At 37.2% G+C, this 15,374-nt stretch overlaps 1 protein-coding gene across 1 annotated transcript; it reads right to left on the minus strand.

Moving 5' to 3' along the window:
• Positions 1–2,824: 2,824 nt before the first annotated feature.
• On the minus strand, positions 2,825–10,644 carry LOC135467124 (excitatory amino acid transporter-like). Its single transcript, XM_064744885.1, has 11 exons — positions 10,428–10,644; positions 9,918–9,992; positions 8,810–8,932; positions 7,437–7,518; positions 6,656–6,698; positions 6,259–6,394; positions 5,421–5,547; positions 4,351–4,584; positions 3,844–4,038; positions 3,285–3,419; positions 2,825–3,041 (listed from the first exon to the last, which is right to left on the minus strand). The coding sequence occupies exons 1-11, from the start codon at positions 10,642–10,644 to the stop codon at positions 2,825–2,827; spliced, it is 1,584 nt and encodes a 527-aa protein (XP_064600955.1).
• Positions 10,645–15,374: the final 4,730 nt, after the last annotated feature.

Genomic DNA, 15,374 nt, shown 5'->3' on the forward strand with positions numbered 1-15,374 from the left:
TGTTGTTCCCCTATAGCCTACTTATCGACATCGGTAAGGGCCTATGTACTAATAGACAGGCCACAGGGGTAAACAAACGAATGCTGACGATGTGTTGCATCATATCCGCTTGCGCTGTGCACTTTTACAGTGTTGTGTGATTTACTGGGGGTTTTTTTTTTCAGATATCTACCTTAATTGGTTTTACTTGCTCATGCTGACTTCCTCTCCCGCCGTACCTGGAAACCTCCAGATGATCGTGGGTTTCCTCCGGATTCAGCCCGGTTTCTTCACACCACAATGCTATAGCCGAAGTCGCATAAGTGAACTATTAGATCTTGAGTGCGGCATGTAACAAGTCAAATAAATAAATAAATAAATCAAAACACCCTTGACATATGCCGTTATATCGTCACTTCTATGTACATATCGTCGTATATATTTGGTAGAAAACAGAGTAAGATGATATTTTGACAATTAACTCCGTCTTTCATACGCCATCTCAGGGAGGAAATATATTTTCCGTTTTATTAATAATTTCATCCCAATAATGTAGGTGTTAATCATATAAGTAAAATATGCACTATACATGTATCGAAGCACCGCGGACACGTGAGTTCGGTACCATTCCTGGCCCATTTTCATAGCATACTATTGAGGAGAATTAGCTTCCAACAAACATAAATTTAAAAAGAATGGAATGAATTAAAACTAATATAAACACATTTCGCTCATGAGATATAGTAATGTTGCATAACAAAAATTAATCCATACATACACATTCTGCCAAACACTCCATTATTTGTTTATACGTCATGACGTACTATTGCATCATCTCAACTTTCTTTATAAGTAGGCATAAGTCTCAATTTGTTTACAGGCGCTTTTGTGGGGTTTTTTTTCAGATTCACTTGCTCATGTGTTATACAGCTGTGACGTAATTAACACCGCTTGCATCACACTTGCACTTCTCGATCTGTAAACAAGTCAGTCTAGACTCTCGACTGAGAGGCTCCTACCTTATACCCAAGTGCGCAGTCATGGTCGATCAATAAGCCGTTCGTGGGCGGAGTTTGTATACACGTGCTACATGTATACATGTACGTGTAATCTGCGGTCATTGAGTGCAGGAGTGTATGTACGTAAATACTATACACTCTCATTATCTTACATACATTAACACTCATATTCTGTACTACAGATCGTATAGGGCCTAATTCAAGAACAGCGCCATAAAATCTGGCCATTTTACGGATTCCACTCATTCCAGTATTTGTCCACTCTTTCGATTGTGACAAAAATTGGGGCCTATGCATCTATGAACTACCAGTATTCTATTTACCATGTAATTATTTATTTATTTTTTACTGAAGAAGTTCTCACTTTTTAACAGTTTGATGGGTGGAGGAAACCGAAGTGCCTGTGGTGAAACACCGACCATTGGCAGGTTGCTGTCCACCATTTGCTCCACGACCTGTTTCATGTTATTCTTAAAGTGCTATTCAGTAAAAATGCCTTGTATCTGCGCGTCAAAACAGACATTTGTATATCAGTCATCAACCAGAATGGACGCTCCGGGTCAATAATAGAAATTAAAGCCATTTCCCAAACGACGTTCAACACATACAGAATATATACAACACAATATTTGGGCAGATTTATTCAAAGAGAAGCGGTCAGTAGTTTTCAATGAGGATAGAAAGACGCAAGGAATGTTCTAGTCGAGTGAATTAAATCAGCTCTGCCACTGAAAACACCCTAAAAATTAACTATAACATTTTCATTGGAGTCTGTAGGTACAGGACAAATATTCATATCCCAACCGTAAAGAAACATAAAAACAAGCTATACAATGGAGCTCGCCAGGTGTGAGCACCTGTAGTTACTTCCATCGAGTTGAGGCAATTTCTTTGGGAGATACCGATTGAGTCATTGCCAAGATGAACTTTGGTAGGATTTTTATTTGTTTGTTTATTTTTATTTCTTGTCGGAAATAACACAAGAAGTTCACCCAGATGGACTATGACAGTGGGCATTAGGTCGGAGTACACGCAATTACCCTATTGGTCAGGGATTTCCTGGAGCAGCAATCTAAACATGCAGATCAGCCTTCAATACAGTTCATTCATACTATGCCTTATTCTGGAGGCTGTCATGTGTCACCGGTTAAATCCTTTGTATGTCCTACACACTGGCTACCTCATCCGTATTTTTGTACTTGTGTACAAATTCCTTTATTATTTATTAGTATTAGTTTATTATTATTTATTTAGTATTATTTATATCGAAGAAAACCCCTTACTGGTTGTGGGTAATCCTCTTAAAATAAGTAAGGAATGAAATTAAATCAGTTATCACGTACAAAGATTTTTACTACATATATGTACAACTTCTTCATTTCCACATTCGATATACAAATCTTTCTTTTTCATAACAATCAGTATAGAGACGGACCTTTCTTAACTCCATGTGTATCCTCTCAGCATTGTCTTTCGCCCTGGCACAAACCCATGTAGACAGTCTAGTCGTGAACGTCATTGTAACCGACCTTGTTGACATTCTGGTAACAGACTATCTGACATCATTTTTTTCTAAATATTCACAAGGTTATATTTTATTCACAACGCCTTTATTATTCTGCATACGGCTTTTATGCAACTGAAGAGCGTTTTGTGTAAACGTCATATGTGCAATATCTTAGCCGTCCGTTTTAGAACTGGCTATGCATGTGACTATCCATGCATGAGACTATCCACGTGGTTCTCGCAATTTCTGGTGTGTTTTTGCTGTTTCATGGATATCTTAAATTGATACACGTTTTTTAGCAAACAGGCCTAGTCTTGTTTTACGAAACAATATCTACAAGAAGTAAGCCGTCATCTTTGCCACTGTTCACGTGATTATCCACCTGACCTTCCCGATGAATGTCAAGGTTGCTGACCTTCATTTCCAAAACGTCATCGTCGAATTCCAATGGTGATAAATCGGATTTGCAGAATCTAAACACCACTGCAGCACAGGCGGTGTGACTAAATAAATTACTTGTGCTTCTAATCCGATCCCTGAAAAATATAACAAAATTTTTAAAGATTTTACAGTAGTTGTTATTGTTGTCAATATTTATTTCAAGTGAGATGAACTTTAAACAGAGATACATAAGTAACGAAAATATGACAATGTGGAAAATTTTCCCGCCAACACATATTTGTTAAAAAAAAGGAAATCGTAATTAAACAAGTCTATACTAGTACGATAGAATCCCAATATGAAAAAGATCGGTTTTCCGGACAGATATATTTACTTACAGAAACCATTCCACTGTGAAAAGAAATCCGATGGCCTCTGTGGGAATATTTATTGATGACAAGATGACGACCAAAGTGACAATGCTGGCACTTGGTACAGAAGGAATGGCCAAGCTTGCCACTGTGGTCAACACGCTACAAAGAAAAACGAAACTTACCTAATGCAATCCTTCTTCAGCATGTAATCTGCATTTTCTAATTTATTGGATTATTGTTTAACACGGTACCGGTACTCATTTTTTTCCCTTTTTTATACGATGGCGATCAGTTTTATGGGTGGCGGAAATCGGAGTGCCGGTGTAATCCTCCCGCATTTGGCAAGCTACTAACTTCCAATATATGATGTACAGATATGCAAAAAGTATTAGTGGAAGATTTTCACCGGCCACAAATGAGCGTTGTCGACCATTTATTGTCACCAAGGTCCCACAGTAAGGCAGAGAGAGCGAGCGGAAAAAAACTGATTTCTAATTTAATGGAAAGCAATATAACCGACTTAAATTAGCATATAATAAATTAATCATCAAAAAAAAAAAAAACAACGGCAATTTTAACTTACACGACAATGATAGTAGTGCCGGCATCTGGTGAATTGCCAGTAACCGTGGCTACGAATAAAGCAGCTGCCGTGATATAGAGGGCGCTGCCATCGGCGTTCAGCGTGACACAGAATGGCACGACGTACCTGGACACTCTTTTGTCTATTTTGTTACTAACTTCACATGCGTGCAACATTTCTGGAATAGCGACTGCCCTGAAACCACCAAAGACATGTGTTCACATCCTGATTCCGAATATGATAACTTAATTTTGAGAACTTTAACACGAGGATAGTTTCGCGAAGACAAGACAGTAGTATAGGGGCTTATATGCCTTTACCAAACATTTGTGTTCAAGTAGAAATCAGAGTAACTTTTATTTTATTGAGAAAAAGTAACTTATATATCAAACCTTTTTACACATTGTCGACTATACGAGAGATGTAAGCTTTGAACCACATACAGGGCCCTCCATAAACTCTAAAATGTCAGCAGCCAGTCAGAAAAAAGCGTCGCACGCTACTCACGTGCTCGTGGTGGCAAAAACGATCATCCAGCTTCGCGATATGCTGAGAAGATACCGGTAGGGATTCCTATGGGCCAATACGAACAAAATGAGGGCGATGAAGACGAGCTGGTGTGTGACGATCCCTACGAATATGGTGAGAACAAAAAGTCCCAGTTGTACAAAGGTTTGTTCCAGATCTTCTATACCGGCCAAGGACACGGCGATCAAGCTAAACACACCTAAGGGAGTGTACCTGCAATCGGAAAATAAACGAAAATCACGAAACACTTCAATTGATATCAAGCAGGTGTAGTTCAACAATCTATATGTTATCGTTGGGGACTAATTTGGCAAATATCACATTCCATGTAGTCGCAGAGATGATAGAGGTAGAATGTGTTGGCATCGAAAGTTAGTATCGAACTGCATGAGGTGGACGTATAATGTAAAAGAAATCGCAATGAGAAACCTTGTCCGCCTAATGAAACCCAGCCCAAATGATTCCTGCCTTTGCCTTTACGATGTGTGTGTGTCACCACTGGCGCTGGGAAAATACCTCGCTGAAGAGAGATTCCGCTCGGTCAAAGGGAGGTCACTCTAGGGAACATATTAAGCCATGCTGGTCCATTACCTGAACCCTTCTTACCTACCCTGCTCTAACAACATGCCAATCGTTTCCAGAGTCTGGACCAAAGTTATGAGAGTTTATGTTTAACATTATCCGATGAGTGAATGAATGATAACTAGGTTTGGGTTTTAACACCACACAGCCACAATTTCAGCTATATCATGACAGAACATGTTAGAACGAAGAGCTAAGACTTTCTACACGAGAATCATACCTTCCAAAAATAGAAGAAACAGAAACGCTTCTAAAACTTTAACATTGTGAGAATCTGACCATATCACGTCGGTATGATAAAAAATTACCCGAAAAACTTTATGCAATATACGTGAAAATACCAAAACATATCCTTTGTCTTTATTGGCAATCATCCATTTCAGGTTCGGTGCTAGATCCACCATGTCTTATTGAACGGGCATATTTAATTAGCAGGGTTGCTAGGCGGTGATGTGACCATTCCTCACCATAGCAACCATCTGAGTAGGATCAGTACAACTTCCGTGGCAGAGGTGAAGAAGCGTAGGAAGTGCTTGCCTTTCTCTTGACTCTTGTTGATGGCGATACCGATCAAAACACAGACTACTATTAAACCTGTAGGAAATAAGAGTCATGATTCAAAAGACAATGAAGAATACAAGGAGTTCGTTGAAAGATTATGATTTTTGTTTCCGTTTTTTACAAACAAACAAAGATTCTCACCTAAAATACAAATGGCAATGAATGATATAACAAGTTGGTTGATTGGTTATGGAATTTTTTTCTCGTTGTTCAGAAACGCCAGATTATCGCCTATAAATTAAAACGAAATTTCACCGCTTCTGGTGATATGTTAGCAGGTGGTTTTGCCATTGTGAACTCGATAATGCAGACTGACAGTATTTACCACTTTTAACACATTTCTTAGCATATAACTGCAGTGACAAGGGTTTACTAATTCTGTTGGAAGTTTTCACAGTACACCAAAAACTCTTAGCAAAAGAAAAATCCCTATTAAGATGCCATCAAATCACTTCTTTGCTGCTACCAAATAAACTGAATCTCCTTTCTAAGAACCCTTTTTCACAAATGGTTATATATATATATATATATATATATATATATATATATATATATATATATATATATATATATCTTTTTTTATTCTCTATTTCTAGGAAAAGATTGACAGGTAGAGTACACAGACTGGAGACACTGTGCACCACAACTTTGTGTGATTAAGTGTTGTCTGGAAATTGTTAATATCGTGGAATTACACTTTAAACATGCACAATTCGGCAAACTTTTGTTAGCGTTTTTGCTCACCCAGTATATTTGTCCCATCTGTTTTCCCCAAATATTTTGAGAAAGTGTACAGTTGGCTGCTTGTGGAATTTCCATCTGTCTCATTGGCTTTCATGGATTCAATTTCGTTCGCAATTTTCTTGTACTGCGTTTGGACCTTCATGTATCAGGAAGAGAAAGTTGTTATGGTTGCTTTATTCAAAATGTCATGAATGTTAATGACAAAGAAATACCTTTTGTGCTGAAAGCCCGTTTATAAAATATATATATATATATATATATATATATATATATATATATATATATATATATATATATATATATATATATATATATGTGTGTGTGTGTATACGTTATATACTTGCAAAAGATACATTTTAAATATATGATTGATCAGGTGATAACATATTTTACATACCTGTTGGAAACATGCCTCTACAATGTTATCGGGTACCAAATTTCTGGAAAGTACAATAAAATCCTTACACATTCAACAGAAGAAAACTCAGCTTAAAAAAACAAAGGCTTATCTCATTTTTAGATTTGTGGAGGTCGCTGAGAGGAATTAGCATATCTCTCAGGACAGATGTAGACATAAGTTCGTTTTCGAAAAAATTCTTTTAGATGCTGGAAGATTCGAAAATATCATAGAACTAGTCTGAAACTTATTAATTACGCATATTTCCTATTGAGAACGTATTTTGCAATTACTGTATTTCATCTAAAGGTTGGTATATGTAAAAATGCACTTTCAGAAGCATATAATAGCTTTTATATGATACCTTTCATGTCAACACATCATTATTCTGAATCAAATGAATCAAACTTCACCAGAAAATCTTACATGGCCCAGAATCAAGGAATATGTGTTACTTGAATAATACTAAACTTTAGATGAGATATCAGTATGTCCTGAAACGGATATAGGCCTATATGGTATAGGTAAAGATTTTCTCATGTAACGTACAATCAAGCTATATGTAAACATTTTCTGCCGTTGAGAGACTATTGTTAACTTTTGACTGGTGTATTACTGAAATATGCCAGTAGAAACTGGTAAAATCTTATAAAGTGATGTACCCTTTAAAATTCTTCAAACTGTATGTGGACAATTCAAAAGAGACATTTAGGCCAAGCACTGAATATACCTGCACACATAAACCTAACGCTAAAAGATGTATCCTTCATTCTATGCTTACCTCAGTAAGTCCGCAAAAATATCCTGCGTCTGTAACATCTGAGTTTTAACCGAATCCATATTTTTCGTATCCACAAAGCGTGCTGAAATAAACGTATATTTGCTTTGATTACTTTGATTTATTTATTTGATTAATGTTTTACACCGTACTAATATATCTCTTATGCGACGACGGCCAGCTTCCTCAGCTCATGTCGCATGTAGCATGTCGCGCCCTGCTAGGGGAGGGATGTCACCCTTCGGCTTCCACAAACATAAGAAAAGAAATAAGAAAATGTTTGGCCTGTACGTGTCTTCCATACATAGCAAAGAGATGACATGAACACGTCTAGATGCACATCATTGTTGTTTATGTTCGAGTATACTCTAGCAATAGCGCAATGTCGTACAGCAAGGACATCATGGAGAAACTAGGCGTTTGTATGTAAGTACATGTAGACACAGCCCATATAAACATATTTAGAATTACACTTGTAATATCGAGTACTGTAATCTATACTGTTTTAAATGTCAATAAATGTTTGATAACGATGTTAGTATTAACACAGGAGTTGTTATCCATATATACAATTCTTCGGGTCTTGTATGTCTATTAGCGTCTATAAATATCTCAGAAAGAAGCGATATATGCATAAAGAACTTACGCTGGCACTGTTCATACTATAACAGTGTGAAGAGACTTCAATTATAGGTCAATATCTGATGATTGGGACATGAATATCTGTATATCTGAACATGCATTTTCTTCATACGCTAATGACTTTGACCCAAGAAGAAGTCCGCATTTCGCAACAAAAAAAATTCAGAATAAAGTAAAAATTTTGGCATGAGAAAGTCAAAATTTCGGAAAAACTGAGAGGAATATAGGCACAAACGAGGCAGAAATGCAGTTCTTTCACGCTAAGCTATACTTTTTGTGTTGTACCTGGCAAACGAAGTAAGTCTTTTATATTAGGGAAAAAAACAAGGTTTCAGCGGGTACGATATTAGTATACAGGCATACTCTAGCTATGAGTGGAGTGTCATGTTTGGTATCTTGAAAGTCTAGCAAAAGTGAACCCAGCCTTTTATATTTATTTACTTATTTGTTTATTTGGTGTTTTACGCTGTATTCGTGTATATATTTCACTTACACGACGGCGCCCAGCATTATATGGTGGGAGGAAACCGGTCAGAACTCGGAGGAAACACACGAACTTCCGCAGGGTGCTGACAGACATCCCCATCGAAGAGGAAGCCAACATGAGCTGGATTTGAGCTTACAGCGATTGCATTGGTGTGAGGCTCCTTGGCACGCTTACCACTCCCCTCCCAAAGCCTTTTATAAGTAATTTTAATTAACAATATAGCTTTGTTGGTTTAATTAATACTAACCTGGTTTGATAATCAATGTGAAGATCAGGCCTATAACACAGGACATGAAGTTCGTCAAGAGGCAGTACGTGAGGGCTACGGCGCTGATCTTCCCGTTTGATTTAGGGTTCATTGAGGCTGTGCCTGAGAGAAACAAAAAAAAAATTATTTTATTTCATTTATTTATATTTATCAGTACATACATGATCTTATAAATATTTTATTGGTCAACAAAATATGTAAAAACATATACTGGCGTGATGAAAACCTCAGTTAAAAGAGTTTTTTTATCCCATGTTTATCACATTCGGGGGAAAAATTTCATAAATGTATATGAATAATAAATGTGTAATAAAAGTCGTGGCTGTACATATTACAGACATAGTAATGACCAAGAGAATGACATTAAATGCTGTTAATGCAAGAATATATATTTACAGTCATATCATTTTGAGTTAAACAAATTGGGCTGCTTAACTGTAATAAAGAAGGAGATGGATAGTCATGTTGTCAAGATATACTTGTGAAACCTGAAGGGATCCTCAAATTTCAAAACTTTCAACAGATGTAACTCGCGTGGCATCAATGTCTTGGTGTCACACATATAGTGGAGGTGCTAGTTGGGTGCTTCACAGAATATCTTAAATAATTTACTGAGATGCAGAACTGAACTCGTTAATCAGTTTTTCTATATAATTTGGCACTTATATATACTCTTAAGAAGCAGATATCTACCTTTTTGTTCAAATGCATTTATTTTGTGTATAACATATTATAAACAAGATGTATATCACAGGTACATAATCTGGTACACGTTTTAAGTGCATGTAAACATTGATGATGTGTGTAAATTTGTTGCAAGAAATGTGTACGGGTAGAAAACATCTTGCGTATTTTTTCTGCACAATTGCTATTAAAGAGCCTACTCACGAATATTACATGCAGTTCCTATGACTTGCCCATGTGGAATCAACTAAACAGATTCCCTGTAATGTCTTGATTTCTAATACATGTAAGTTTATTCAACCAAATTAGATGAGTAGGCCTACATAATCTCTGACCATCGAAAGTGTAAAATGATCTGTTTCGCCTAGTGCAATGATAAAGGTACGAGTGTAAGACAACTTACCTGAGATCACACTACATATGATAAGCGGTAGAATCAGCATCTTCAGCAAACGCAGGAAAATTTCCCCAGGTAAACCTGTACAGAACAAAGTACAAAGGAGCGACAGAATTTAACTCCTACAGATCAAAATTTTCTGATAATTACCGAAGTTAAAATACCGACATTATACCGAGCTTTGGAATGAATAACTCGTTGTGCCTTTTGATTATATTCAGGACAAAATCTGGAGTCTTCGTGAAACCTTTAATTAAAGTTAGAAAAATATGAGTTTATACAAGTTCGAACTATAAAACATAGAGTATAGTACTAGGTTGCACCGGGTTCTTCAAACCAGGTCGTGGCAGCTTCTGACTGGAAACGGTCATTTTTAGCAGCTGTGAATTTCCTGTTCATGTTTATATGACATTGGTTCAAGAAAAAATCTGTTCACAATAGACACGTGAGAAGAGGGTCAACAACAAGCAATAGGCAGCTATGCGAACTTTACCATCAGTTTTTCTTGTTTCTTACCTAGCCACATCCTGGCATCTGAGGACAGATTCAACGGCCTGACTGCAAACCCGATGGCAATACCTAATAGAATGCCACCAACCGTTAAGATCAACAGTAAGTTGTTCTGCACACGCCCTGTACATCCCGAATTGTTCCGGCTCGATTTCGGCTTGTTTTCCGATTTGTTGTTGTAAACAGGAGCCTCGGTAGATCTCCGTAGTGGTTCGTTCTCCATTTTAAAAATCATCCCTGAAAATATAGAGAGTAATATGCATTCTGACACTGAGACAATTATGTCGAAAACAGTGAAAATAGTGACTCGAATGAGATTCGAACCCATGGCTGTATATAGCTTCACAGTACTACCAACTCCACATTCCACTTATGTGACGTGATTACATAGACACGTAAGCTGAAGCTGAAAATGAACACGGCTTGGAGGTCATGTAATTGCAGGCAGTTTTTCAGGCGACATCAATATCTTATCTAATATATTTAAAAATCAAAAGATGGTTATGCAAAATAAACTAATGGGTTCCCTGCATATGTAAGCTAAAATCAGGCACACCTGCTTCACCGCGAGAGAGACGAGAACTGAGGGACCTATGACAGAGCACCGTGTGTGAATAACACTACAGCTGAAAGCTGTGAAAACAGAAAAGGCTTCTCTCCGCGAATAGCGGGTGCACTATCCGGTTTGAGCCTTAAACTATACCGTGGTTTCCCGGGTGAAAAAAGTTTTTGTAACGGTCAAATGTTTAGTATGATTATTTAGTATTTTAGTTTCTGTCTTAAAAGCTGATAGGGTGTTTAAACGAATGTTATGTACTGATCAAGGGAGACAACTCTTGTACTTTACACCATTGTACTCTCCCTTGTGTCTGCCAGGAGAAGACATGAAAATGGCGACTTTCACAAGCAGTAAACATTTTACAGCAATTTAAAGGGCAATATAAACGGTATGTTACACCCTAATGTTGATTACTTTTGTAAAGATATTGTAAAATGTTCCAACTCTATCCTAGTGTGTACATGCTGTGTTCTATCAAATTTCAATCAAGGTGCACGTATTTTTAGTTTTCCAAACATAAGCCATGTGTTTTTGTAACAATAACAACACGGTTGTGAATCTTTTTCTTGACGTTTTCTGTAATTACTGTGTTGGGGCGATTATAACTGATGTCTCCGTAAAATCTGTTATTACATGTAGTTCTGGCAGATTCTTTGCTACGACCTTTAATGGCTGTAATATTGTGTGAGTAAATTCCTTATTTTCTGTTTTCTTACAGTCAATCCCACTCACCTACACACCAATGAGTATGCCTGTAGTGCTAAGCCAAAATAATAGTATGTACCAAAGAGTCATTTATATACATGCAATAAAGAAAAGGACATGAACAGAAAAGAGTGTGCAGATCTACACCTGATGCTTGGGGGGGGGGGAGATTTTGTGGATTTTGTACTTTTTTTTTTTTTTCTTTTTTTTTTTTGACTTTTCCGCCTGTTCCGCAAGAATTTAAGTTACCAGTTGATCTACATGTATTTATTTATTTATTTGATTGGTGTTTTAGGCCGTACTCAAGAATATTCCACTTACACGACGGCGGCCACCATTTTGGTGGATCTACATGTAGCTAAGGGCTATTACATACATGTATATAGGGTGTGTTTGTTGTACGTGATAACCCATTCGCTTTTGATGTATATAGTGACAGAAATTGAGTCTTAAACCTGTCGAACTGGAAGTTGTTAGCTAATTGCTACAGGGTTATAGGTTAATGAAAGCTGAATGACACGGACTTCACTCAGCTTCACATTTCACCACTACAAATGTAGAGATTTCAGGCCAACATAAAGGGTTTGTCATGTACTTTAAGTTGGTAATTAAATATCATCCAAGGGGTAGTGATGGGGAAAGCCAAAAAGTAGCCGTCATCATGATCAGATATTGCAAAACCACATTTAAATTAAATATTTTTTTTGCTTTTTGGAAAACAATTAATGTATGTTTTTTTATAAGGAGAGAGCTTATTGATAGTGCTTGTTGTCAACAAGTATTTTTTTTTTACCTTTACGTTTGGGAATTGACAAAGAGTATTGAAGTGTAGGCATAATGTTCGCTATAATATATACACATAAATATGGCTATATTCCGACAGTTAAGGGCTAAGAAGACACCGGCTGTCACCATTATATCAATATACGCTTCATACAACACACCTTAGAATTCAAAATATATAAATGTATTAAACTGTGTATAGGAAGGTCAGTGTTGTTCTTGGTGATGACTTATTTTGCTGACCCTGCGTTTAAGGTACAAGTATAGGCCTATAATGCTGTGAGGTCAAGTCATTGCCTGGATTATTTTTTCGCTGTTTATGTGTACTGAAAACTTCACGCTACATAGTCTTGCTCTTCCCCTTTGCTCTAAGAGCCACGTGATTTCATCTCTGCCTCAGTGCACTTTTTTTATTTTAAGGGTGTTGTTCATTTACTTTTGACGAAACCGGTAAGGGCCTCTATATGATACTGGATACTGGAAATGGTACATCGGCCTGCATGACGAGATATTAACTGTGACTGAGGAAGTTTTATATTTGATATTCGTCTTACATACCTACATACAAATTCCCTCCATGCCCAAGGGCAGTTTTGAAAACGCACCATATGTGTTCACTATATGTTCTTTTAGTAAAATGTGAAAGTTTTTCCTCACATACACATGACCATAATCTATATTATTATTAAAAATGATTAGATTTTACTTACACAACTGATATATACCTTCCTGCGTTTATGGCAAATCTGATCCCGTGGTATATATATTGCCTATATATGGCCGGCCTCAGCGCAGCTGCATGCAGGGTTAGCAGATGTAGTGAGGCGTCCGAGGGCGGGGCAATGCACTAAACCGCTACTTTATAGTGGAACATAGCTGAAAGTCATGGCCTGGATTAATCTTTCGCTATTTATGTATAACAAAAACTTCACGCTACATAGTCTTGCTCAGCATAAATTCCCATTAGCTCTAAGGGCCACGTGATTTCATCTGTGCCTCAGTGCACATTTCTATTTTAACGCTGGTGTTCCTTTATAGTCTACTTTTGAAAAAACCGTTAAGGGCCTACATACTAGTAGATAGGCCACATGGAAAACTCACGCATGCTTACGGTATACTGAATCGTCATCTCTGTTTGCACTGAGCACTTTCACATTGTAGTGTGATTTACATGCTCTTTTCAGATATCTACTTTAATTGGTTTTATCTGAATAGCGATATGACTCAAAACACTTGTGAGAGGGCCTCCGTGTTCGAGGTGATAGCCGGCCTGCGCGGCGCAATGACCCAGGGGCCTCTCAACAACCCGGTCGCTCATGCTGACTTCCTCTCCGGCCGTACCTGGAAACCTCCGGATAATCGTGGGTTTCCTCCGGATTCCGCCCGTAATAAGTGAAATATTCGATCTTGAGTACGGCGTGTAACACTAGTCCGATAAATAAATAAATCAAAACACCCTTGACATATGCCGTTATATCGATAGTTCTATGTACAAATCGTCGCATATATTTGGTAGAAAATAGAGTAATCTGGTATTTGACAATTAACTCCGTCTTTCATACGCCATCTCAGGGAGGAAATATACTTTCCGTTTTATTAATAATTTCATCCCAATAATGTAGGTGTTAATCATGTAAGTAAAATATGCATTATACATGTATCGAAGCACCGCGGACTCGTGAGTTCGGTACCATTCCTGGCCCATTTTCATAGCATACCATTGAGAAGAACTAGCTTCGAACAAACACAAATTTAAAAAGAATGGAATGAATTAAATTTAATATGAACATATTTCGCTCATGAGAAATAATTATGTTGCATAACAAAAATTAACCCATATAAACACATTCTGCCAAACACTCCATTATTTGTTTATACGTCATGACGTACTATTGCATCATCTCAACATTCTTTATAAGTAGACATATGTCTCAATTTGTTTACAGGCGCTTTTGTGTTTTTTTTTTATTTTCAGATTCACTTGTTTAAGTGCTATACAGCTGTGACGTAATTAGTACAGGTCTATAAGTTATTGTTATGTCTATCACAGGTCAAATTGGTTTTATATTTTCATGCGCTTTGCAATGACTCAGCAAAATTCTGAAAACACCGTTTGCATCATTCTTGTACAACTCGATCTGTAAACAAGTCAGTCTGGATTGTCGCTTCAGAGGCTTTTACCTTACAACCAAGTGCGCAGTCCTGGTCGGTCAAAAAGCCATTCGTGGGCGGAGTTTGTCCAAATATGCTACATGTATACATGTACTTGTAATCTGCGGTCAATGAGTGCAGGAGTGTATGTGCGTAAATACTATAAATTCTCATTATCTTATTTACGCAGTAAATCATTTATAGTTTAATGGAATTTTTCACCAATATGAATTGGTGAAAATCACTTGGAATTCTGTGTAATTTACAGTGAATCACATACAAGGGCCTATACCTTTGGGTGATTTCTAGTCATATTCTGTACTACAGCTCGTATAGGGCCTAATTATTTATAGTACAACGATTATAGTTGTCAGCGGAAAATTCCGTGCTGTTATGTTTAGGAGATTCACTGTCCATCCCATGTTATAAAAGTCTGTTATGATCACTATACATATAGACCTGGCGTTATGTATAAAATGTTCAACGACATAATTCGAATAAGACAAGTCCACAATCCTGCTATTCTCTTTCCATAGCAATGCAAAATTAAAACACATATGGCTAAAATATGTTCTACACCCAGAACAGAATATGTTGTGTTTATTTATTTATTTATTTGATTGGTGTTTTACGCCGTACTCAAGAATATTTCACTTATACGACGGCGGCAAGCATTATGGTGAATGGAAAGGTTGCTGGCAGACCTTCACACTTACGGCCGAATATCTTGTGACTATATTCAGTCTCGTGGCTTG

This window comes from Liolophura sinensis, chromosome 6 (genome assembly GCF_032854445.1).
Source record: "Liolophura sinensis isolate JHLJ2023 chromosome 6, CUHK_Ljap_v2, whole genome shotgun sequence".
NCBI lineage: Eukaryota > Metazoa > Mollusca > Polyplacophora > Chitonida > Chitonidae > Liolophura > Liolophura sinensis.

What these genes read in the sequence shown, in the direction of transcription:
- LOC135467124 (XM_064744885.1), bottom strand. Translation starts at nt 10,644, where the DNA reads ATGGAGAACGAACCACTACGGAGATCTACCGAGGCTCCTGTTTACAAC. An exon ending in AGATGCCAGGATGTGGCTAG is followed by an intron (nt 9,993 to 10,427) that starts GTAAGAAACAAG and finishes TGTTCTGTACAG; the next exon opens with GTTTACCTGGGGAAATTTTC. An exon ending in AGATGGGACAAATATACTGG is followed by an intron (nt 5,548 to 6,258) that starts GTGAGCAAAAAC and finishes TATTTCCTACAG; the next exon opens with GTTTAATAGTAGTCTGTGTT.